General features: G+C 42.1%; 1 protein-coding gene across 19 annotated transcripts in view; it reads right to left on the minus strand.

Annotated features, from left to right (window-relative positions):
• Window positions 1-25,670, minus strand: part of NRXN3 (neurexin 3) — a 2,213,138-nt gene that overhangs the window by 941,521 nt on the left and 1,245,947 nt on the right. For all 19 annotated transcript variants that reach the window (XR_014968865.1, XR_014968864.1, XR_014968862.1 and 16 more), the window contains one exon: window positions 25,106-25,225. Coding sequence is in view for 14 of the 19 variants with exons in the window: in XM_085626627.1 (XP_085482753.1) it covers window positions 25,106-25,225 (120 nt within the window). In the remaining 5 variants the exon portion in view is untranslated. The remainder of the gene's footprint in view (window positions 1-25,105; window positions 25,226-25,670) is intronic.

Raw genomic sequence — 25,670 nt, forward strand, 5'->3', positions numbered from 1 at the left:
AACGCATTTATAATGATGCACATTTGTTCCAGTGCACAAAGGAGAAAACGATTCAAGAATATTCGCTAACTTTGCAGCCTGTGCTAAAGTCCGCTTTTAACAGACCAGTATATACTTGTTGCACACGAACAGGCATCAAGGCGATGACACGATTTTAAGGAGGCGGGTTTCTGACTTTGCTTTTTGGTTAGCACTGAGTCCTTGTTCTTTCCTTCGTGCGAACATCCAGAGACAAAGGAGCATATTATCATTGAACAGCGTTAAAATTATCGCCGCCTTAGCGGCAAAAAACTGCTGCTAAAGCGGCGGTAATGGGCTTGATAATATACTCTATGGAATTCCAATTGAAGCCCATGTTAGACGTCCTTCACATCTAACTTGGGCTTCAATTGGAATTCCATAGAGCATATTATCAAGCCCATTATCGCCGCTAAATCGGCGATAATTTTATCGCCTGTCTTGATAATATGCCCCGTCATGCTAACAGCGATGTTGTATGAGGCTGCGGATAACAGGCTGGTCTGCCTGTTTTATTAATGAACCTCTAAAGTTACATTAATTAATGTGTTACCAATTTGTCTAGCACGTTAACCAGTGTGGAAAGTCAAAATGACGCCTGTGTAAAACTGCAAAACATTATTTAGTGAAATTTCATGAAATTTTCTAAAATGTACGTGAAATCACACAAGGAAAAGTATTTGATAGTATTTTACACTAACGTTAAACCCGAGGGCATTCCTCGTATTCAAAAGTCAGGTGATTGGTTCCAGTAGGAAGTGCCGATGCAAGACGTTTTCTGCTCAACCAGTCCAACAATTCAAAACTGTACATTTTACTAACGCAAAAATCGATGAATTTAGCAAATTACATGTGACGAGAAATTCACAATGTTCACAAATGTCGTAACATAAAAATAATACATGGACCTAGTCAATAAGATTAAAGTCACAATAAATGGCTAAACACAGAATTTAACGTCTGCCTGTAAAGCTTAGCAAAGTTTGTAACGTCCTGACTTTATGATTTGCCAAATTTGTGAACTTAACACATCTTAGTCAGTGGTTGAAGCTACCCGCTCAATAAAAAAAAAAAAAGTTATTGGAGACTTTTTTAGTAAGAACATTCTTTTGCACGAGACTTATCGAAAGAAACTTTTGAAGGTTTGCGGGTATATCACTCCCGCAACAGCGACTTTTGCGCATTTTTTCCCACAACATTTTATAAACCTTTTCAAAGATCAATAAGTTGGCATGGACAGGGAAAAAAAATCACAAATTATGCTGAGGCGAAGTTGGGAAAACTCTCTTCTAAATAAAAACCGGTGTATGCCCAAAAAAAGTGAATATCAAACATTTGCACACTTAATGCCTGATTACATGTTTGGCGGTTCTGGTGATGGCCGCCATGGCAGCACCCTTCTCCAGGACCCTGAAACTCGAATGTTGGCCTCCCACCAGACCAGTAATCTTGCGGTGTGACGGGCGGTCTTTTGCTGTTCCCATGGCAGTGCCTATTAAAAAGGAACCACAATGGGAATGCCAAAGCCCGTACTTGCACAGCATTGACTATAAAGTCTATGCCATGCAGGAAAGGAGGTGACTGCACACAGGGGGCACAATATGTGGCCCCACCTGAAGGCACACCATGGCCCTGAGGCAACAGGAGGTCCTTTTCCTCACCGTCACAGTTTTCCTAGTGGCCTCTATGCCATGAAAACCGTAGTGGTGATGAAACTCCTAATATGCTTGGTGGTGCTGCAGCGGCACTGCCAGCACATTAGAGCCTTTCACCGCCATGCCATCACCAGGGGATCCATGATACCCGCGGGTTGCGGTGGGCCTATGTCGGTCACACTGCCGTATTATCGTAATACGGCGGGTGGACCACCAGGATGGTGGTGCAGGGACCACCACCACCGGTTCGGCAATCCAATGGACCGTCAAACTCGTAATCAGGCACTTAGTTTTAGAAAGGTGCAAGCAGCAAGCACAGGCTTGCTTTTCACACATGTAAACAGATGTAGATCTCTGAAGTTTGAGTCCTTATCTGAAGCTGTATGCTTTTTCAGTCAATTGGGCGCTTCATTCATTCTAGACTGCCTCTCCTCAGGTGCGAAAACATCCAGGTAGTAGATTTTTTATTCATATTTTATTGAGGTCCTTCTTGGTGGATTGTCACCAAGATTAAAACCTAGTGATATACGACAAAGTGATTGCCCTTAATATCTAGTGCCTAGCTTTCCAGGAATGAGAATTAAAATGTTCTGAAATTCAGTGCTCTTCTAAAATGTTTGGTTTTTTTTCATTAAAAAGAAGCCCATGCAAACACTGAAAAAATCTACAACTAGGAGAGAAGGTGGCTGATTTCACTGACTTTGAGCGCAGACCGTATTGAGAAGCAACACATCAAATGACTAATTATATTGTGTTACCCACTGACTTTGCATTCCCCTTACGTTTTTTTTGGCTCATTCTTTAGGTGCTTTAAATCGCATTCCTTGTATATTTGTACGCGCTTAGACCAGGAACTGACGATAGTAAAATACAATTTTAATTTGTATAGTCAGAAAACCACACTGTCTTGCCACCATGAGCGTTTTATTCATGGTTCATTGAAGCCAACGCTCAGGTCTGCTCCTGGTGAAGGGGCCTTCAAACCAGAGCCTGGGAGACCCTGCTCGTCTTCGTGAATTGAATTAAACCAAATTTGAATGAAATCGATTAGGAATGTCCAATCTGCCTTTGTGCTTCTTGACAGATCTGGAAACTACAGCGCCAAGTCTGGTTTGATTAAAAACTCCCAACAAGAGCCAAAATTCTAAACAATCTCTCAAAAAGATGAGTGTGTGGCCCTAAAGCATGGACAACACCATCAACAGCAACAAAAAGAGTCATCGTCCCTATATTAAAGATAATAACTATAATAATTGCTATATTATGCTATCTGTATATAATAAGAGCACATATCACTCTAGAGGGTATTTTTGGCGCTTGCGAGAAGGGGAATACTGTGCATTTACGCGAGGTCTATAGCGAGAGCCAGGTTTTGAGTTTCTTTCTGAATTCGAGGCCTGAACTGCTGGAGCGCACGAGGAGCTCGTCCCATGCCTTATGACAAGGTAGGAAAAAGCGCATCCTGCGGGTTTGGCTCACAGGGTGCGCGGGGTCGAGGCTACTTGTAGGACAGCCAAATAGAGGTGTCCGGGTGGGGTGTGGACGTGGGCGTGGTCATGGAGGTATGAAATTTGTTATTAGAGAGTGCTTTATACCACGCTTCATCTATTACTACTAGCCAATTTGTGGTAATCAATTGACCGGTTTCAGAAGGATGGAAGGCCTAGTCTGCCTTGTTGACATTACCACTCATGACTTCCAGAACACCATATTTTGTCAACATCAAAAACTCATCTCAATTAGCCATACTATGTGGTTTAAATGCTGGGCCGACAATATCAAAACATGTTAGCCAAGTATCTCAAATTGGTTATAACTTTAAAAATTGCCCTTTAAAAATCTTGGTAAAGTCCTAAGCCTTTCTGAACTCACAAATTTAAAGGAGTCACTGGTGCTGAGAGGTTGTACCAGGACAGTCAGGAGCAGCACTGTGCTGCATAATATGTGTTGCATGTGCTGTAATCACCAGAGCAGAGCTGACAAAGAAAGGTGCAGTGCATGCATAGTGCCTTCACAATGGGAATCAGAGAAGACTTTCCAGGCCATGCAGTTAGTTTTGAGGGACAGGTAAAGCGAGTGAGTCCCCAGGTGGCAATCCAGCTCACAGGTAACAAGGAAAAACAATGTTCAAGTTTTGTGGCGCAACCATGTCGCGGGTAGGGGGAAGTTGTGAAAATTCTGTCCATTGGACATCAAAAAATAAAATCTTCCAATCACTCTTGAACTCTGAAGGCAATCAATGCTGAGTAAGATTCATGCATCAAAATCTAGTGTAGCAAATCAGATGCAAATGTGGGATGAGGAATGGCAAATTAAATGTGGAAAAGTACATTAGTGAGCAAAGTAATATATAAATGCAGCATATTACCACTTCTGAAATAGAGCAATTTGTATTAAAAGCATACATCACTTTGTAAAATCGTTGCAATGGTATGCACATTATGTACAATACCCTAGAAGAAAAATATGCATCGTGTTTGCAGAAATGTGTAGACATATTCCAAAAAAAGCAAAAAATGTTGCACTATGGACAACATGTTTATATACTGTGCTAAGCAAAGGTGGCAAATGAAGTAAAAAGGTGAAGTGAAGTAAAATGCATGTGAAAAGGGATTAGAAAAGATGCTCATTTGCTCGTATAATACTCAGAAAATGTATTACCACCAGCAAAGAATGGTGGATGCCCTGAACGTGCACTATAAAATGTACCCTTAACAGTATGGACATTTAATCAACAATACTGCAAGTCCTGGACCCAACAAAATGATTACACTTGTTGCGAGAATTCAAACAGCAGCTTAGACTAATATAACAGGGATTTCCCCATCAATATGTCTTGAAATTATTTAAGATGGCAATGCAGTGCATAGAAAATAATTGCGCCAAAAACTGGCCTTGGTGGTTTGTTATGATATAAGGATATAAAAGTTAGAAATATATAATGTGCGCAGATTTAAAGTGCTGATATTATACATAGTAATAATAAATACAATGTATCAGATCCTTATTTCAAGCATGTCACAATTTCAGCAACCTTGTCGGCCCAATTTTCACCCATTCAGGTTTTTACAGCCCATACTAATTCTGCCACAGACCAGAAGCGGTCCGTGCAGGTAAGAGCAGTGGGGCGGTGGGGCCGGGTGGGGCGGGGATTTCAACAGACGAAAAGGAGGGAAAATGTATTATTTATTTAATTTCCCCTCATGGTCGTCTTTCGAATCTCCCCAATCCAGCCCCACCACTCTTACCTGCACAGTCCGCTCCTGCCAAAGACAGACCAGGCGTGGGACAGAAAGCAGAAAGTGCTTCATTTGACTTGGGGACAAGTGGAGAGAAATCCGTGGAATACCGTGCATTTCCCACATGATCACTTGCCCACTAACCCATAGACAGTTTCACTCAGCAAGGAGGCACCTGATGTAGCTTTTTTGGGAGGATGTTTTATTTTTTGGGGAAGTTTTATATAGCGCAAATAGACCCAAATATATCAGGTATCAGAGCGCTTTACATGAGCAACAGCTTTGTTGCAGACGAACACATTCATTTTTTGTTAGGCAAGGGGAGATTTGGGGGCATATTATCAAGGACGGCGTTAAAAATTATCGCCGGTTTAGCGGCAAAAACTGCCTCTAAAGCGGTGATAATGGGCTTGATAATATGCCCTTGTGAATTCCCAAAGAAGTCCATGTTCTGGTGTGAACATGGGCTTCTATTGAAATTCTCTGCGGCATATTATCAAGCCCATTATCGATGCTTTAGCGGCAGTTTTCTGCCGCTAAACCGGCGATAATTGTAACACCGTCCTTGATAGTATGCCCCTAAGTGATTTGCCCAGAATCACAGGAAGTTGAACCTCGTTGCCGAGACTTGAACCCAGTTCCCCAGCTTCGAGGTCGACCACTCTGGCCATAAGGCTACATCCTCTCCCCTGTATCATGGTCAATAAAGCAGATCTGAACTATGTCCCGCATCAAAAATATAGATACTGCTGAGAGGTGATAAAAACAAAATGCAGGTATGATGACAATGATCTTATGCGACCAGTAGTCCATGCCCAGAGTCTAAGTAAGGAGTATCTCAGGCATTACCTAGAAGCACGGCCTCCTTGCGTGAATAATCATGATCCTGGCATGAGGCTTCAACCGCATGTCTTTACCACTGGAACTCTACAATCCCAGTGCAAGGATGTTGGAGGCAGGTACCCTGCCAGGCTGTCGGTGTCCTAGCCATCTGAGAAGCGGCAATGGGGCTCCGTGCTGACGCTCTCCTGGGCACACAGCGGCTTCACTTCAATTAAGGGGAGATGTGGAGGTCAGTGATTAAAAGGCAGCGGATGCTGCTCAGGGAGAGGATAGAGCCGCTTGACGGATGGGCCTTGATACCCACCATCCATCACCATCGTTCTTCCTGGACCAGAGGGGCAGCGACACTGGCAGGCAGAAGGTCAGGCAACGCATGCAGAGACGCGGTGACAGAGATTTATGAGAGCTGGCAGGCATGACACCCGCATGGCGTTGGCAGGGTAGTCATGTAATTAAGTTTCAGAGCAGAGGGGAAGGGGATCTTAGACCCCTTCCAGGCGTGTGGTTTTGGATTTTGATGCCTGTGGATAGAATTTTAACAGAGACTGAGGCAGTGAGGTGGCACGTACAGAACCATAAATCACCCACTACTTTGCCGCTGCACGCTGGTGCCCAGGATGCTTAGGCACAAACCAAGGGATAAGATCAGGAAAAGGAAGGAATTTTGTGCATTTTAGGACTTAGGATGTTGTGTTTGTCTCTCACCAAGTTTTCACATTTTTAGGTCCGGCCTAGCACACACTTGCGCTGCTCAGCAAGGCATGCTGTATTTATTTCTAGGGGTTTTGCCCACTCCCTCACTGCCGATTGGTTAAAGAGTGTGCACTTCTGAAAAGCTTGTTTCTGTATGGTTGCTAAGCGTTAAATGTCCCACCTTCTAGTATCTTGCTCCTCCTAGTATTGGCCTATTACGTGTATTCTCACCCTGTAATGCCTTTTCCCTTTGTATTTACACACTTTTTTTAATGTTGCAGAGTGCACGTGCACTCTGCAAATCTTTTTGGGTTTTCAATGCAATCGCTCTAACTAAAAAAAAAAAGTAAGACCTATTGCATTTCCAATGCTTGTTTAGAACACTTAATTAACTTTTAAATTTACAATTTTTAAGGAAATCACAAAGCAGGATTTTGCTTTTGAAAAAGCAAAAATGACTGTCCCCCACCACATAGGAGTTTTCTTTCATGGAATGGGGATCATTTTATGTTACACTTCAACACCACCTGGTTTTATCTTGCAGTGACTAACAGAAAAAAAACATATAACACTGTCCACTCTAAATCGGGGTGACTGAGTTATATGTAAACCTCCAATGGCCCACACTCCGTTGCGCCATTAGAGGATTATGCCAAGCTGGAGTAGGCTTCTCTGCTAATATACCTAAGGTTCGCTCGCCTGTAAATCAGGAGAACAGACCGAGGAGTTGGCAGAGAGGGTTATCCATCGCAGTTGCAATGCTGTATCCTCTCCAATAAACGCTAAGGGCCAGATGGACGACCGTTATTTGCCGTTGCAAAGGGGATTTTGGCCCCTGTGCAACTGCAAAATATTTTAGACCAATGTACTAACCATATTTTACAAGTCTCTAACCTGTGATCAACTCGCAAAATAGGGTTAGAAACTCGCCAATAGGAAGGGGCGTACCAAGGGCATCCCTTCCTAATAGCGAGTCCTTACCCAATGTAAGATAGTTTTGCAACCGCAATTGCGGTCGCAAAAGACTCGCAGTTTACCACCCTTCGCAGAAGGGTTGTAAAGCACTCTCAAACAGGAAGCTTCCCCTTTGTGAATGGATGCGCAAATATTTGCTAAGAGCAGGCGGTGGTACCAGGGACCAGTGCCTGCCCTTAAAAAATGAAACTGAAAGGTTAAATTTTTCTTTTTTAAATGCATCCTGATTTCCTTTAAGGAAAAGGGGCTGCATTTTTTTTTAAAGTGCTTTATTGACAAAGCAGTCCCAGAACTGTTGGTCTGCTGACCACAGCAGGCCACCATTCCTGGGAGTGCCGGCCATTCCCAATGGGGTCGCAAATTGTGACAGCCTCATTAATATTCACGAGGCATGCAATTTGCAGCCCCATTGGGAATCACAAGCACTGTCTGAGAAACTGTTGTACATTGAATTTTGCAACTCGCAATTTGTCGCAGTTTGCGAGTCGCAAAATTCAATAGTCATACACCTGGCCCTAATCCTTTTTTGTATACCTTTTTTTGTAAACTCTAAATCAGGCATACGTGGCAATGAAAAGGGTCATTTACATGACAAGTCCCATATATAAAACAAAACAATCAATGCTGGACGAGGAACCAAAAACCCACAGGCAACTACAACTGCCATCAGCTACTAGCAGCTCACATGTTTGGGTTACAGCAACACACCAGGAAAATGCCAGAGTGGCAGAAAAATATAAGAAAATGAAGATACAGATGCTGCATTGCATATAAGTACTACTGCTATTGTGAAAACCTCTATCTTTAATGGTGCTTTTTGCCATTGAGATAGTCATGAAATGGCATTCTGAAGCAAGATGGTCTCGAAGAATCAGTAATTAAATGTGTTTGAGAAAAGTCTTCACATAGGTCGGCCTTACAGATTACAGGAGGCCCAGAAAAGAGCGCGATAGTTGTCCCACAGATTATATTATGACTTGTAGGGATCAGACTTTATCAGGTGTGATAAAAAGCACCCAATTGAGATTATTGTCCTTAAAATGGGGCCTACAATGCATGCCTATTGTGGTGCTTGTCATAATCTGCATATCACATTAATCGGGGGAGAAATATGGAAGATTGCTGTGCCCACTGTAAGTGCAATATGTGCGGCAACAGGAGTCACTGTACGCATACCGCATAATTGGGCTCTCCATACTTGGCTGCAGAGCTGGCGATGATGTCTTTATGGCCACATTCAATGCTTTACATGGATTGCTGCAAAGAGGCTTTGAGTCTTCGAGGTGCGTTATCTCTAATATCGAAAGGATTATTGGCTTTGTAGTGTTGCAGAGTGTAAATTGCCAGCTCCATTACAGCATTCGCTGCTAGGCAATTACATTAATGCGATGTCTTATTCTAGAATACTGGGCTTATGTCTGGCTGAGAGCATGCTGCCACGCAAACTCAAGGACTTTATGTTTGCAAAACTTAATATTAGTGCCGCCAAATTTATTAAGGTATACAATACATAGTAAGTAAAAGGGGAGGGGGGAAGGGAGGGAGGGAGGGAGGGAGGAAGGAAGGAAGGAAGGAAGGAAGGAAGGAAGGAAGGAAGGAAGGAAGGAAGGAAGGAAGGAAGGAAGGAAGGAAGGAAGGAAGGAAGGAAGGAAGGAAGGAAGGAAGGAAGGAAGGAAGGAAGGAAGGAAGGAAGGAAGGAAGGAAGGAAGGAAGGAAGGGGAAGGAAGGAAGGAAGGAAGGAAGGAAGGAAGGAAGGAAGGAAGGAAGGGGAAGGAAGGAAGGAAGGAAGGAAGGAAGGAAGGAAGGAAGGAAGGAAGGAAGGAAGGAAGGAAGGAAGGAAGGGGAAGGAAGGAAGGAAGGAAGGAAGGAAGGAAGGAAGGAACTAACTCGCACAACTGTCAATCACAGACTACACTGCAGATTACTGTGCTACATTTCAGCAACCTGAGCAGGTCAGTGAAACAGGTCTTTCTGCTTGTGACAGTGTCCTAGCAAGGTTGCAGTGGGTCGTTATGAAAGCAAGGAACATGCCTCCTTTGCCCCTGATGGGGAGTAAAAAGCATCTATTATTCGGTTGCAGTGAGCCTGTCACATTCCAGGGCCCCAGTGCCACTGCACCTGCTGCACTAACAATAGCTAAGGCCTGCTTACTTACCACCTGGTTACAGCTCGCCAGAGAGTGCAGGTTGTAATCTCCCTATTAGCAACCTGGATACTACAGTTACAGGTTTTGTAGCCCCAGCTACCAGAAAAAGTGCAAAAAACATTTAAGGCACGGAGGTGTACTGCATTAACATTTCACAGGCTTTGGCAGGGTCAAACACTGAACATAATCGGGGAATTATGCGATTCTATGGCTGCGACGTTTTATTTGTAATTTTGAATCTGCTGCATTTGCCACATAATCCTTCATCTGCTGCATAACTTGCAATTAAAAAAAATAGTTTCTAGCTCAAACGCATCAAAAGTTACTAAAAACAGAGCAACACATTTTGCTGCGCAGTGTTGGCCGTTTGCAAAAGGTAGCTGGACACCTTCCAATTACCGTTTGCTGTATTTGTGCATGAAATGGTTAGTAATGAGGTGGAGCCTTTTTCCCCTCAAGTGTTCATATGTAAAAAAGCCAAAATAATGCAGTAATTCTGTCAACAAATGCGCATCACACCGCATAATGTGCCTTTTCTTGCTGCATAAATAAGTAAAACCTGACACCTAATTTGGCCCTCCCCTGCCACATAATTCCAATGGCCCTGTACATAGTATTAAGATTGCAGATAAGTGTTCACTACACCACGGCATCACTATTTCCAGGCATATGACGTTTGTTAGCCAGCCCCCTTGACATGGCCACACTCCTGCATCGGTGTGCCGTGATGCCCCTAAGATTCCCAATATAAGGAAATGTCTCTAGTAGAAGAGATTGCAACATGAATGGAACTGTCCTTTCAGCAGCCACGATACTTAGCAAATGAAACGCATTTTGATTAGAATTCTTTTTTTAGGCTTTTTGGTTAGTTGTACGTTTGAGCTTTGATTTTTTTGTTTTTATTTTTCCATTCAACTTGGAATTCTCTCTACAAGGAGAGGGCGAGAACGCCCAGAAAGGGGCTCATATTGTGTGACATGCTGTTAAACTCTGCACAAGGGTTGTAAAATGGCTGAGTGGTGCCAGGCAGAGATTGTTTTAGCTATGCACACATCAGCAACAAGGTATTTGCCGCATAATTCTGCCCAATCCTGGTGGTCATAGGTCCAGAAAGATAGAGACAGAACAGGCACAGGCTGCATGAAAGCCACACAGAAATACATAGGGGGGGGGGAGGAAAGTCAATTTTTGGTCAATGGAGGTGGCGAGCATACCAGAGAAGGGAGTGCGTATGCGACCTTCAAATAGCTAAAGGAAACAACAAAGAATAAACATTTGCTGAAAAAATGCAAGAACTTTTCCGAGAGATACAAACCCAAGTTGGAGACCAGGTAGAATCTGATTGTTGAAAGGTGTTAAATGATCAGAGTGGACAGAGCAGGCAACTCTCCTGGGCGATCGTTGGCTAAGCCTCAGTACTGTTGTGGGCACATTTACTAAAGACTTGTGTTGATCTTGCGGGACGAAAGTTGTCCCAATGCAATGCAAGTCCTTAACTGAGGTTTACTAATCCACATGAAGCCTCTTTCTGTGGCTTTGCGTGGTTTAGTAATGCAGAGCTATGTGCGTTGCTTTGTGTTGGGTAGGCGTTACATGCGTGAAACATGGGCGTCTCCATGCATCCATCTACAAAGACTTGGGTTTGGGCCATGACTACCCGAGAGAGACATAACGAGGAGAAATATCTTTATTTTTCCTCGTTACTTCTTTTTTCCATTCTGCAGCACACACATAAAGAGGAACATGCCTCTAATGATTGTTTTAGTGCAGGAAGGTGTCACTTCCTGTACAAAATTTGTCTTGCCCATAACACAAACACTCTTGCACTTTGAGGCAAGGGTGCCTGCACTGGCACTGGGCAGCGCACTCAAGAAGAGAGCAGAAATGCTCCATATCTTTGTAAATATGGAGCCTGTCTGCTCTCTCTCTTTAACACAATACAGCGCAGCAAGTGGCCTTGCTGCATTGCGTTGCGGGAAAGAATGGTCAATCTGCCCCTCTGTATTTATGTGGTGCTTTAGGGGAGCTAAAGACCCTTGAAGCCCCTTTTCTGCACCCCAGCATCCTCGAGAGGAACAACTCAAGAAAGCGCCCTGACCATGAGGAGCTTAGGTTTAACTTTAAGCTTAAAAAACAATAATTATCATAAATTCCTTTGCCAAACTGATGAAGACCATTAGAGGACATTGCATGAAGAAAATAATGCTCAAAAAGTGAGCTAGAAAACACTAAAAAGTCTGTGGATAGATCATTTATTTAAGTATGCAATTATATGAGCACGTACAGAAGAGACATGAAAAAGGGAAATGAAAATGTGCCATATTTCACCTGGTATTCAGTAGACTTTATCACTGTTATAGAGAGGAAGTGCCCAGTGCTCATGAGTAAAGATTAAGAAAAATTGCAAACTTGCCTGACTGGGAGAGTCGGGGTAATATGATGAATGGTAAACGGAGAAATACTCCTGGAAGGTGGTCTGCAGTGGGATGCCACCACTGGAAACTGTTGGAGACCATCTGTTGTGGGATGAAAGCATCCCCGTGAGGTAACCCAGAAGGCATCTGTTAAACCCCAATCCTCTGGCCATATAAGCAAACTGCAGCACTTTTGCAATTTCTCTGACAAACTCAATGTTAATAGGGTTGCACACTGGGAAGAACATAAGGAGCCGTCTGGATTTGGCTAGACCACAAGAACAGAACAGACACATTGGTTACCGAAAGAACAAAACGATGCTTATAAAGGCAGTGCTTTAAGTGGGCCGGTACTCACCGGTACTGAGTACCGGCACTTCCACATTTTCTACCCGTCAGTACCGGCACTTTTCTTTAGTCAGGGAGCGTACCGGTACCCTGATTATTGGCTGGGCATGTTCAGGTTCCGTATCCCCCCAACGCAGGACAGATGCCACTCTGCATCCGGATCTTGCAGTCACACTGAGGCTCTGAAGTAGACGCTACTAAAGTCCAAAGGCGCCCCTTTGCATTCCCCACACTGCAGGGTTTGAGAGGGCTTGCACCACGCTGTGATTAACAGGAGAGGGTCTTCTAGGCAGACCCTGCACTGTTAATTAGGCGTGCAACGAGCATTCAGGTGAAAGTGCTAACTGCCAGCATGAGGTCTGCACCTTCCGTGTCTAGAAACGCCTGGCTCAGCAAACTGGCATCTCCCTGGTGACTGGGCACAGTGGAAGCCTACGCGGAAGCAGTGAGGTTTGGTCGGCATGTTCATTTGTTGGTTTACTGGCCTCTTTCGACCCCATACTTGTGACCTTCACAAATTATATTTTATATGCTGCTTTTCGGAGTGGGACATTGAGACATTTTGGCATTTCCCCTGAAAACGTTGGAGTTGTGAGTTGCCGTTTTTCCCGTTATGATTACTTGCCAATTACCTGCACAAGGAACTTAATGAGACAATTATGTTTCCTGGGGAAATGCGGTTTAGCACTCGGCTTCTACTGAGTTATTTCTATGATAAAATTGCCCTGTACATAATGCTTATGTTAATTTGCAGTACGCTATTTCTCATATTTAACTTTTTTCAGGTCAAAATTTACATAATTTACTTAATTTAACCTGGGGCATTATGGGACTAGTAGTCCCAGTTGTGTTATGAATGTTAACATGCAGGCTGACAATTTTGTCTGTAAGATTACACAATTTTGTGTTTTTCAGCCTCTTGCATGTTGTTCATTAAGCTTAATATTAGACTGCCCCTACCTGTAGAGTAAGTATGTGTAGTATATTGTGGCACGCTGTTTATTGGGCGCTTCAGAATATCGCTCCCCTCTGCAATGCATTAATAAGAGAGTAAGCCTTATTGGTATGTCATTTTCCGATTTTATCCCAAATGAAATACTGTCTCCTCTTAATTGGTCTAATTATATATCAGCAGCATATTTTTACTATATGTTTTTAACGCATGTTTTTTTATTGAGGTTACATTCACTGAAGGGGTCAGCATCATTTTACGAGTCCATTCATACACATTTTTGTGTTTTTAATAGTATATGCCCAACCCTTGGTAGGCAATTTGGTTTTTCATGTGCTCTTTCAAATTCACTGGTAATGTGGACTGATTATGCCCCACGCAGTCAAATGTATTTTATAATTTTGCAGTTTGCTTAATTATGTTTTTGGCGATTTTTCATCTAAATAGCCACACTATTTGAGTGCCGAGTGGTGAATTATTCACTTCATGTGTGTGATGCACTACAGACCGTCTCATTTCTATGTTTACCATGCCTAACAGTGGGGGAAGGGCTATTTAAGCCCACATGTGTATGGCGCAGGCCAGATTGAGAGAGGCTGCTATGGTAGCCGAAACGTTTCTCTTCAGCTGTAGGGTCGAGGGAGACCCGAGAAAATAAAGAATACCATTCACCTTCAATCCTCGAGTGTGTGCCTTCTTCTGATGGGAGCAGGATGGATCCTGGATATTGTGTATGTGCTAACATATCCTGTTTGGCTTTCATTTTGTGTCATGAGGAACCTGTTTTGTTTACATAAACACATTTCTCGTGTTTTAATATGCACTGCAACTTGCATAGAAGTCATTATGTATAATTGTCTTACCCTTAGCCCCGCCCACCTGCCACACCTCTAGCTCCTTTTAATGAGTACCGGCACTAATTTATTCCCATTTAAAGCACTGTATAAAGGAAACAGATTAATGAGACGAATCTTGTGATCAGATGGTGCAAGCTCCCTCCTGGGTTTCAGGAGGCCACAAGTGCACACGCATTTGACATTTCATAAGCACAAGTATATGCGGCCTATTGATCGGGGTCTAAATGCGATATGACCCCGGAGGCGCAAGGAACCTTGGCGGACCATCCTGGGATTACGTTTCCATGATCCCGGACATCTATTTGTAAGTGTCATATGATGGTGTGCGGTTGCAGGTCCTGACCACATCCTGACTTCATAAAGGCTGAGTGGCCGCCACTTTGCTATATTTCAGATATCCACTTTTTTGTCCAGGAGCTTCGAAGACATAGGGCCTGACTGCAAACCATTCGAATGCTTTCAGCATCAGATTAATCAAGATACAAAGCTCCTCATTTTATGATGTAGTGGATGGATCTCGTAAACATGCTTCTAAGTTACAAAGGAAAGCTTTCTTCATACATTTCCAATTGCATATTGGGTGTGTGTCTGCTCAAAACCTGCACCACCTGCCCGTGCCAGATTTGCGTCATTGGAAACCAATCATATATCTAAATATATATATGTTCTGACTCTAGAACATTTGGCTTTAGTTGTCACCTTACATGGAGAAGGCATGTGAAACAGTTCCTACAAGCGCATTGAGCTTTTAGGAAATTCTGAGAAATATGAAAAGGTCTTCATGGCTGAGCAGAGCTATTAACAAGCCAGGCAGTCGGGCATTAATTACTCCTCCAAATTAATGATTGTTATTTGGGCTCTCATTAATTAGAGTAATGTGGGTGGTAGCATTTTACAACATAACAGACGGTTTCAATTCACTAATCATTTAAATGGCAGCATGTCCGGTGCTTAATTGTGTGTCTAATGCTAGCGCCTGCGCAAACTTTAGTAAATGAGTGCCTTAGAGACATCACCTTGCATAAAGTTATTCTGGCCTTTCTGTCTCTGTCTCTTCATAACCCTCTCCTCACCAGATTCTACATGCCAATTCTAACATTGAAAGACCTGAAGTTGATCCAGAGTCCTATGTGTGAGGCTAGAGTTCTGGATTTCTGTGCTGTGTGGACCTCTGACAGCCATTCTTCCTGTAATGTTCTCGGTGGTGAGGGGAGACCTTTGTGTTATATGCAAGACCACTGCCACAGAAATCTAAGCATGCCTTTTGTCACATCATTGTTCCCCCTGTTTGCCAATTAGCAACTCAAAATAAATCTCCAGCGAGGGATTCTGTACGGTATGGCCCAATCAGTGGAGGGAATGAACGACAGAGCAGCAAAACTGGCCTCGCGCCTTTCCCAGCTCGATGATCGAGCGCCTACATTCAGGTACTATGTAGCTAGAAGTCAAACGCCTCCGCCTGCCCCTGGGGCTCATTATACGAATCAGTGTAATTAGCAGATTTGACTAATCCCCTTGTTTGGCAGCTCAGCCTTTTAATATCAGCTGCTGTGTAGGGAGCGTATAATGTTATGGAGATGTGTCTTTGTGTTCAGCTCCCCTCCACTGGAGATCAGTCGGCGGCCATCTTTCCAGAGACAGCTCCTAATTAGCGCATTAAGTGGCCCACAGAATCCGCAGCCGTCTTCAACCGCTAACCCTTCCCTCAATAGCATTTGATTCATCCAGCATGCACCGCAGCAAGAATATACAGTCAACATGGCGCCGCAGTACAAACTAGTGATACTTTTCAGGTCTCTAAGGTCAAGACCGTGAGGAGTTGTGAAAATGACAGCCTAGAAAATTGAACAGTTCCTTACAGGGTACATTTTCCTGGAGATGTAGAGTGCATACTGCAACACGCGGCCTCTGCTTGAGTCAAGAATTGCCCCTGCAAAAGTGAATGGAGTCTTCATAATGGAGTTTTTCTGAATGTTTCCAGGGCAGAGGATCAGATTATCTACCAGTAACCTTAATTTCACCAAGTCCTGCTCTTCCTCCTCCCAGTCCTAATCAATGAGGTGATCCATATTTGGAGAAAAGGTCCTTTTAATCCCTAATTATTTTTTAAACATCCTTTTTTTAATCATTCCTTTCGAGAGAGGTACAGGACGGCCGGCCTTCTAGACAATTTCCTGTAAATGACAAGCAAGGAAACATCAATGCTTGCCTGTCACAGGAAGTAAATATAGGAAATAGGACTTGTGCTAGAAAGAGCAGGACTCAGTGTGATGAAGAATATGGAAAGGTACCTGAGCATTATAGTAATGAATGACATAACAAGCAATAATAAAGTATATCTCATGTATATATAAGAAAAATGCAAACATGGATGGAACCCATTGGAAATGTTTTTTTTAAAAAGAAAGAAAAAATCAATGAATGATACATCACATTAATCATTCATAGAGCTGAGAGCCAAAAGCAGCACCATTACCCAACACCTAAGACCACAGTGCTGTACCAAAATATTAGGAGAAGGTCAAAAGTCATCAAGTATGGTAATTCCGTAAGCAACAGCCTCAGAGGCAGTGATACCGCAGGTAGAACACCCCAAAACTAGAGCTGAAAGCACAATTCAGACCAAATCATATGCCATAGCAATGGTCAGGAGTAGTCATTGATTGAAATTTGAAACAGGAGGCTTTGTAATTGGTTTTCTAGCCATAAAGATAACAAAAAGAGAAGCCATAGCATTGAAACCGAAAGGCCTAAATGAAATGCATAGTTGAGAAAATCAAAGAATTACAGAGGATCACACGCAAGGGGATCGAAATCCCTATCTCAATACCAGCAGACAAAAGAAACCCTAGGAATATCTATGTTACTCTTGGATCATAAGAGTAATGTGAATAGAAACTAAACACATTACAAAGACATAACCCCTCAAAAGGCTAGGCTCTCAAAAGGCAAACCGTCATCCATGGTGAAACGTTGACAAGTAGATTTGAGGCCAAAGGGGAGTGCACAGAACTGGAAGTGGCCTCCCCCGAAAGCAAAATGAAGAAAATACTAAGGTTGTTCAATTATGTTAATGTGGAAGTAAGCATCTAGAATGTCCAGGCCCATCAATAACCACTACTTTTGTAGCCTGGGCCAGGGAGGGGGGCCACTTGGCAGTCTGTGTAACATCAAAGATTTATCTTGTTGTTAATGGCGCCTTTGATCTGGGACTCTGGTGTCCAAAACACATAAATAAATACAACCTCTTTCAGTCCAAGGAACAGATGGATGGAGAGAAGGAGAGATGGTGAGACGGATGATGAGAATAAATGGATGTGTGAACACACATGGAGAGATGAATAAATGGATAGAGCTGGATCAAAATAGAGGAGGTGACAAGATGGATAATTGGAAAGATGGATGATGTATGGATGGAAAAAAGATGAATAGATGGAGAGAACGATGGATGGATGGATGGATGAAAAGGGTTCAAAAGAAAAAGACAGAAGGGTAATGAGAAGAAAGAGTGGATAAAATGAAAGAGAGTGAAGGAAGTATGGCTGGTTGGAAATGACAGCAAGAGGGATGATGGAAAAAAATACATAAAGAAAGGAAAGGGGGAAGAAAGGCTAGATGGAACAAGGAAGAAAGAAGGGTGAGAAATGGAAAGACAAAGTACTGAAAGAAGGATAGGGAAAAGAAAGGAAGGAAATCCAATAACTTCAAAGTTACTACAGGGATAAGAATCCATCAAACCAGTGATGGCTTTACCCTTCCTCACGGCCTGCTGAGCCCATGAAGTCTCCTGCAATAATAGTTGTAACGATGTCTTGTAAAGTGTCTAGCCATTGCAAACAGTTCTGACAAATGTGTTCACCTCCTTTAGATTGATGATAGGTTGAAAGCTTGCTTGAGAACCAGGTACAGTATGGAAAATACACCCAGCCCCTGCTCCAATGCAGAAACAGCTGGGATGGCTCCTTACAGGAACAAGTCCAGAACTCCCAGTCAGAGGCCAATCGCTTCGGGAGATCCTGAGGAAGGGGATTGAGAAAAAACCGAGGAGGAGACATCTTAAATTCTATGGCATGTCCTCTTGAATAATGACCAATAACTAAACCTCAAACATGCTACTACTTGAGAGGCTACATGGCAGCACCCTCCCTTATTCAGGAGCACTGAGATATGAGGAGGACTGTGATGCTTTGGGGCAGTGAAAACACCTCTACTCTGCCTTTGTCCCAGAAAGAATGAGCCCTGGGCAAGAGAATACTAAACGGAGGCTACTTGGGGAAAAATGCATCACCAAGAATTAGCAGGAGGTCCGGAATGGAAAGGGACAGCCAGCATCCTGTCTTTAGCACCTGCTTTACTGATGCCACAAAATATGGCCCATATAAGATGTCGTCCCAAAAGGGGAAGCTCGACTAAAATATTTGTCTGACTTGCATCAAGTACACACCAATGTTTGTTGTGTACAACAAACACTAAAACAAACTCCACTAAAGTTGTTTTAAGAGTACCAAAAGCGATGTCTGTGATGAACTGAAGCTGCATCTTAGGGCCTGATTTAGAATTCGGCGGATGAGATATTTCATCACAACGGTGACGGATATCCCATCCACCATAATATAAATTCCATAGGATATTATGGGAAGTATATTTTGGTGGGCGGATATCTGTCACTGTTGTGACGGAGTAACCCATACACTAAAATCTAAATGAGGCCCTTAGTGATCTGAAGAATGGCCGAACAGCCAGACGCATCCCCAAGATCTGAAATCAAGGCGGGAAAATCTCACATAAGGGACCGATAAGACACCAGTGCTTGATAACAGATGACCCTTTAGAGAGTTTCTTAAAAATAAATACTAAAAACAAAGAAAGGCCTCTATGACCTTCAGGAGAACTAGCCTAGCACTGTTATCAGAAACCAAGCAATGTTTATCAGCCAAGGACAAAGTTAATCCCCACCAGATGCAAGATAACAAGTATCACGTCACACAACATAATGACTGACCCACATTGTTTGATCTAACATTCTTTCCCGAAAAGTCTTGGTACCACCCTCATGTAAGTTCTGGTCTAACTCAGGGTAAAGCATAGACAAGATGGAACGCTTCCCCAAATTCTTTGTAATTTCTTTTGTATTCTTACAATCCAAATGATAAGAGCAAAGAAATTGACATAGAAGAAATGGATGCAAACAATCAGCTGAGCTAATAAAATGTTGATGGCCATTGCATTAAAGAAAATGCAATACAAAAATATGTTTAAATGGGATTGAACAGTGTAGGTAGCATATGTTTGGGCTCTAGGAACAAAGGTAACTATTGAATGAGCATGTTTAAGGTGAATTTAAAACTCAAAGGCAATGAAGGAGTGCTCTCTGAGAACAAGAAGAGAATCAGCTTGAAGGGAATCCAGAAAGTCTTCCTCATTTTCATCCAAGGGCTGCATCTTAGCCCTTGAGGCAAGAAACAAAAGCTTTTTCAGGATCCTATGATTCCCTCAGTTAAATTTGCTTTCTGATGAAGAGGGAGATCCTGGCTCAATGGATGCTCTTGCAAAAGAGTTGTCTCTCTGTGCTGCTCAGGGGTGAAAGAGTGATCAGTGGCAAGGACCCCATATTCATGCAAATGTGTCCCCCGCTTACCCAAGAAACCTCCTTCCTAATATAATATTCCCTAGCCTCACTACCAGGAATCACATCAAAATCTGTAGAAAAATGTAGATCCTTTGTAGCCACCAAGGTATCATTTAAGTCTGTAGGGGGACAGGAGGAATAAAAACAGCAAGACCTGGAAAAAGGTTCTTGACAATACTTATCATAGTCTCTTCCAGTAGCGGTCCGTGGAGGGAGTTCGGTGGGGCAGTGAGGCGGGGCGGGGTGGGGTAGGGGCAGAGTGGGGAAATGTAAACACCGGAATATGGATGAACGGAGGTAAGTACACATTTAAATAAATAAAACTAATTTCGTTGCACGCGCTGCATCGCATTTTGCAATGCAGCACGCGCAAAGGAATTCGTTTTCTATTTATTTAAATGTGTACTTACCTCCGTTCATCCATATTCCGGTGTTTACATTTCCCCACCCTGCCCCTCCCCCGCCCCGCCTCACTGCCCCACCGAACTCCCTCCACGGACCGCTACTGGTCTCTTCATATATGTTCTTAAGGCCTCAGGATCAATAGCCAAAGGTGAAGTGTAGGAAGCAAGGACACAGCAGACTCCTATAATTCAGGATCTGTGGTGCTGGAGAACAGTCCAAATGGTGATGTTTCCATCTATGCTTCTAATGGAAATGCAAGGGACTCCCAGTCACCTGTGTCAAATGCCTTCACTTGGAGGTTTTCTGGTGTCATGTCGAAAGACTGTACCTACTGGTATGTTGGTTCTCCTCAAAATCCGAATTCCAGTGGGTTACAACCCTACCTACATTATGAATATTAATGAAGTAGGTAGAAAACTGCAGCTGACTACTTTTGGATACCATCACGGGGATGGTGGCCTTCTGGGTCCAGCAGACCACCGTATCTATGATCGCCTTTCAATAATTTATATTTTTTTTAATGTAGCCTGTTTTCATTAAAAGAAACAGCAATGTGTTTAAAAAGAAAAGCTTACTTTGTTTGTTCAACAGTTTACAGTTGCTTCGTAGACTACTGTCTGCTTTTCAGCAAACATTTTTTTATATCCACAAAGGGGAATGGCTCCCAAGGGGACCTCTTGCCTTTTGTGAATGCATTAACCTACTTTGAGGCGATGGTAAAATACCAGAAAATGGAACAAAGTGGTAATGACAATAAGTGCACAATTTCTCAAAAGGCTGGGCATAGTGTGCAATGTGATTTAACAATCATGGGAAAGAGTGAATGAGAAAAGCAACTGAGAGAGTTGGTGATGTGTACACCTTCCCTTCATTGTTTTTTTGTCCACTCCCCTCTCTCTTTACCCTTGTATTTCTCTCAAGCTGTACATATATTCATTATGCATATAGAGAGAGAGGGACTAGAAAGAAAATAAAAAGAAGGGGAGCGAGATACATAGTGAAGAGGAAGAAAGGAAAAACTACAAAGAGAGAAAGAGCAAAAATGAGAGACAGAAGAAATCAGAAAGTGAGAAAAAAAGAGGGAGCGTGAGAGACTGAGAAAGAGAGAGAAAATTTGTCTCGGACTGTAAATTTTCTGCTTCCCACTGCGATTCTACAAATGCAGTAAACAGAACATTTTAATAATAAAATAAAAACAAATTACAAGTGCATAGAAAGTGTTAATCACAATAAAATATGCTTTCGTGATGAGTGTTCGATACTGATCAAAAAGCCATTAAAATGAGTGTTGATTGTTCTATAAAAAATTTACCAAGTAATATCCACAAATGGGTAAGCACATAGATTAGTGTCTTTATCTGCTGTGAGTTGTGTGGAGTATAATCTATTTACATGATGGATAAATGTACATTGAAAATGCATCCTTTACAGTACATACATCAGAAAAGTATTCTGTGTCCTTGCCACATACAACAATTTTATTTGTAAGTGAATGAATAAGAATAGAAACAGCACACCCCAACTAGACATTTATTTAATAAAGGGTAAAATGTGGCTTACCTGTAGCCGTTCCTGCTTGGTCCCTCGACGTGTTATTTACTGTACATATTACTTACCGTGGGAGTTTACATTTTTAAACAAGCAAAAAATAACTATGCCATCAGCACAGACACGAATATTCTGAATATACATCACATGCATTGAGCAAATATTCAAGGTCATTTACTTTTCTCAGAAACCCTTTTTGTTTTCACCAGGTAATAGGGGCCATATGTACCAATCAATGAGGAACTGACCAGTAAGGAATTTTGCGAACCGACCTATGTACAAATAGTTTGGTTCACAAAATTTCGAATCATAAGGGGTTGCAATCTGACTTGCAACAAAAATATTGATTATGTAGGTTGCAAATTGCGACTCACTATAGTTGGGGGCAATCACAGTGATAGTGGCCTACTGGGGTCAGTAGATCAAAATAACTATGATCACTTTTTCATAACAGTTTTTTTTTTTCAGCCCATTTTCCTTAAAGGAAACAGAGCTGCGTTTTTAAAAATAAGTTTGGATTTTTGTTAAAGATTGTTTGAGAGTAGACAGTGGTCCTCTGGACCACCACCAACTCCCAAACAAACTTGATTGATTGCAACAAGAATTTATTTGGTCATAACTTCAAATATGAGAGTGTTTGAGTACAAAAATGCTTTGTACATCTGACCCTAGATTTCTAAATATTTTGTCTTTTGAATGCCAAAGTTCATGAAAAGCGATATTCTGTGAGGTGAATTTTTCAACAAAAATGATCACAAAACGTCAGTTGTTTGATTTTACATTGAGAGAGGGTCGTCTGATTGTTTAACCAAAGTCAGAACCCAGATGGAGACAAATAATGGCGAATGGATCAGAGGGAAAGGGACATTTTTAATATAAATATTGATTTCAGTGGGTCTGCAACATCATTTCAATTATTCCCACAGAACTGACTCGGCTATTAATAAGTCTATGAAAGCAAGGTGGGCAGTGGTGATGCTGTAATGATACAGAAGTAAACAGCAGTGGTGGTGCATCAAGTGACTTAGGTGTGGACTTGATGAAACTGTTAACGGATAGGATTTGAATCACTTGTGAGAGCTTTAAAAGACATGTTTTTGTTTTTTTTAATGAAGCTTGTTAGTTTAGGTTATAGACAGCTGTTTTTCCACGTTATTACAACCCAAATGACCCTTCATTAAAAGCAGACTTTAAAATAAAAACATTATTTTTTGCAGTTGTGGGAATTCAGCCTTCAAAATCCTTACATAGTGTGTGTTTCACAAATGTACCCAGCGCGTATCCTGCAGAGCTTTCAAGATTCCCGGATCCATGAATGAGTAGCTCGTCCAGTGCAGGTTTTTAATTTGCACTGTTGAAGATACTTACAGTCCTGGTTTTTTAAAGTGATCAATAGGACTACAATTCCAAGAATGCAAAGAAAAAACATGGACTAGTTGAACAACACACGTGTAACTGGTAAATTTGAGAGTTCCCGTTAATCCCAGGTAAGCTATTGAGAACAGTGGTTTAACCAAGTTTTCACTCAACATTTTAGATGGGGAAGCACGCTTCATTGGAGTGAAATTAGACAATATGAAACTGTGTTATTTAATAACAGAATTATTGTGGAACAGTAGTGAAATATGACAGAATTATTATTGTGGCAACAGTCGAAAAACCAGCAACATCTGCTGCTGAAGAACAAAATATTCTCTTATCCAGTCACAGAGTTTAAATTTCCAAACCATTGCATTCTGGAAGAAATAAAATTGCCTGACCCCACTGCATCTTGAGTGAAAAATTGAAAGTGAGAATCTGAAGAGGACTGTAGTGCCATAGAAATGTATGGGCTGCGCTCTCTGCCAGACAAAGAAGGGATAACACACGCAAGAATGACAGGGAGAGCACAGTTCTGGGCCAAAGTGTGGGGAGTAACTAATCATAAACCAAACCATGATCTAAACTACACTATTGATGATATCTTAGCCTTCAGTATCCTCAATGCTGCTGTTTCGACTTCAGTCATCCCCAGGCCAACTCTAATCTTAAACCTATCCATGTACTCAAATTCTAACTCACCAATCCAGCAAATCAATTTTTTGTAACAGCTACTTTAGAATGAGTTTATTTCAGAAAACAATATTATGCCCAATAATACTTTGTCAACATACTATAGAGAATTTAAAAGCTATGCTATAATCTTGAGGAAATAGGGAATCTTGTTGCACACAAATAAATTAGGCACATATGTTGTGATCATGATAGCCCCTCCAGGCTGATATTCCAAATAAATATTGGGCAATTTTTTTAAATCACTTCCTCTATTACAGCATAATGTGTCACGTGTGGATTTGATAAAGAAAAACATATAAGACAAGACCTCAGTGTAAGGAATGTTTCCACTGGTCTACCACACCATTTACTCAGATGTTGAAAGCCATGCCAAATTCTTAGATTAATCTCTGGCTATGTAAATTGTTTACAATTAGATTCATTGTAGGTCACTTTCTCTCATGAGTATCCTGAACATTTGACATGCCTCTGGCCAACTTGGACAAACATGGGTTCCACTGTATTTAGGGCCCTCTGTCAAAAATGCACCCACTATTTCTTTTCTTTTAGTAAAGGTATGTGTATATTTATTAACTCAGCACTGTCTAAAAATGTTAAACCTAACAAAATCCGTGCACGGAATCACAGTAGCTTTCTTAGCACTAAAGATGCTTTAACTTCTTGCAGCCTGTGAACTTTTAAGGTAATCATTCTCTTCATCGTAATCCTTTGCTCTAGTAGTTGTATTGTTTTGTTGTGGATTGATGGCCGCAAGTCAGATGTTCAAGCCAAGAAGTGTGCATGGTTATTATTCAGATGAAATCTGTCAAGAGGTGAATGAGAAAGCTTGGAGGATGAAATCTCTAGCTCTTAAATGACCCTATGTGAGACTAAGAAAAACAAAACTAAGCATTCTGGAGCTTGTAGACCATTAGCTAAGTTGGAACAAGTGTTACTATGCATCACAAAATAAGGCTTAAAGATTAAGACTAGCTCCAGATCACCACAATGGCAAGAGATGATTTTCCAGCTAAGCAGATAACTTAATTTCATTAGTGTGACACTTATTTCCTGGTCTTGATTTTCATACTACAAACTATACTGCTCTTGGCATTGCATTGTAAGTCAAGTTCAATTGAACAGCTTAGACTAAAGTACCTAGTTCATGAAAGGAAACCCAGACTAAAACATGTCACCCTAGAGGTGTGGAGTATGCTAGAACTCAGGGTACCATGTTTCTCAGAGAATGCTGACATGTCACCACAGACCAAATAGCTCATTTGATGCCTCAATGCCCAAAGTTCCATCAATATCACAACAAAAGTCAAGCCATGCTGGTAGGTACTTACGGTCATTGCACTGCTTGCCCGAGTACGAGGTCATGGAGCAGTCGCAGGTGAAACCTTCCCACTGCTGCATGCATACACCTTGGTTGGCACAGGAATCGTCTTGGCATGTGGTGCTGGGACCTAGACCGGGAGCGGGTGGCGGGAGAAAGAGCAAGAGAAGGCCATGATAAGGAAAGGTGAAGGACCCCCTCAACGAGAGGCCCAGGGCAGCATTTCAGAGTCCCCACAAGGTCACAAGGCATGCAGAAGCAAGACAATATCATTACCATTCTCAGGCATGCAGGGATAAGATTCAAGAGTAGGGAAGAGAGACCAAAGAGAGCACACCACAAAACACACAAACACACAACAGGATAGATATAGATAGACGAGGACGCCTATCCTGGATGCCTGTTGTGTGTTTTATCCATGCTTTTTCACATTTGGCACTCACAATACACTCTTGAGTTACATCCCAATTGTTAATGCAACTACTAGTTATTGTAGCTTTTACTTTTGAAGACCGGCTGAGGAAGCTAACCTAAAACACCATTTGGAGTCAGTCTAAAACCATGTGTCAGGTGTT

The sequence above is a fragment of the Triturus cristatus genome, chromosome 9, assembly GCF_964204655.1.
Source record: "Triturus cristatus chromosome 9, aTriCri1.1, whole genome shotgun sequence".
Classification (NCBI taxonomy): Eukaryota; Metazoa; Chordata; class Amphibia; order Caudata; family Salamandridae; genus Triturus; species Triturus cristatus.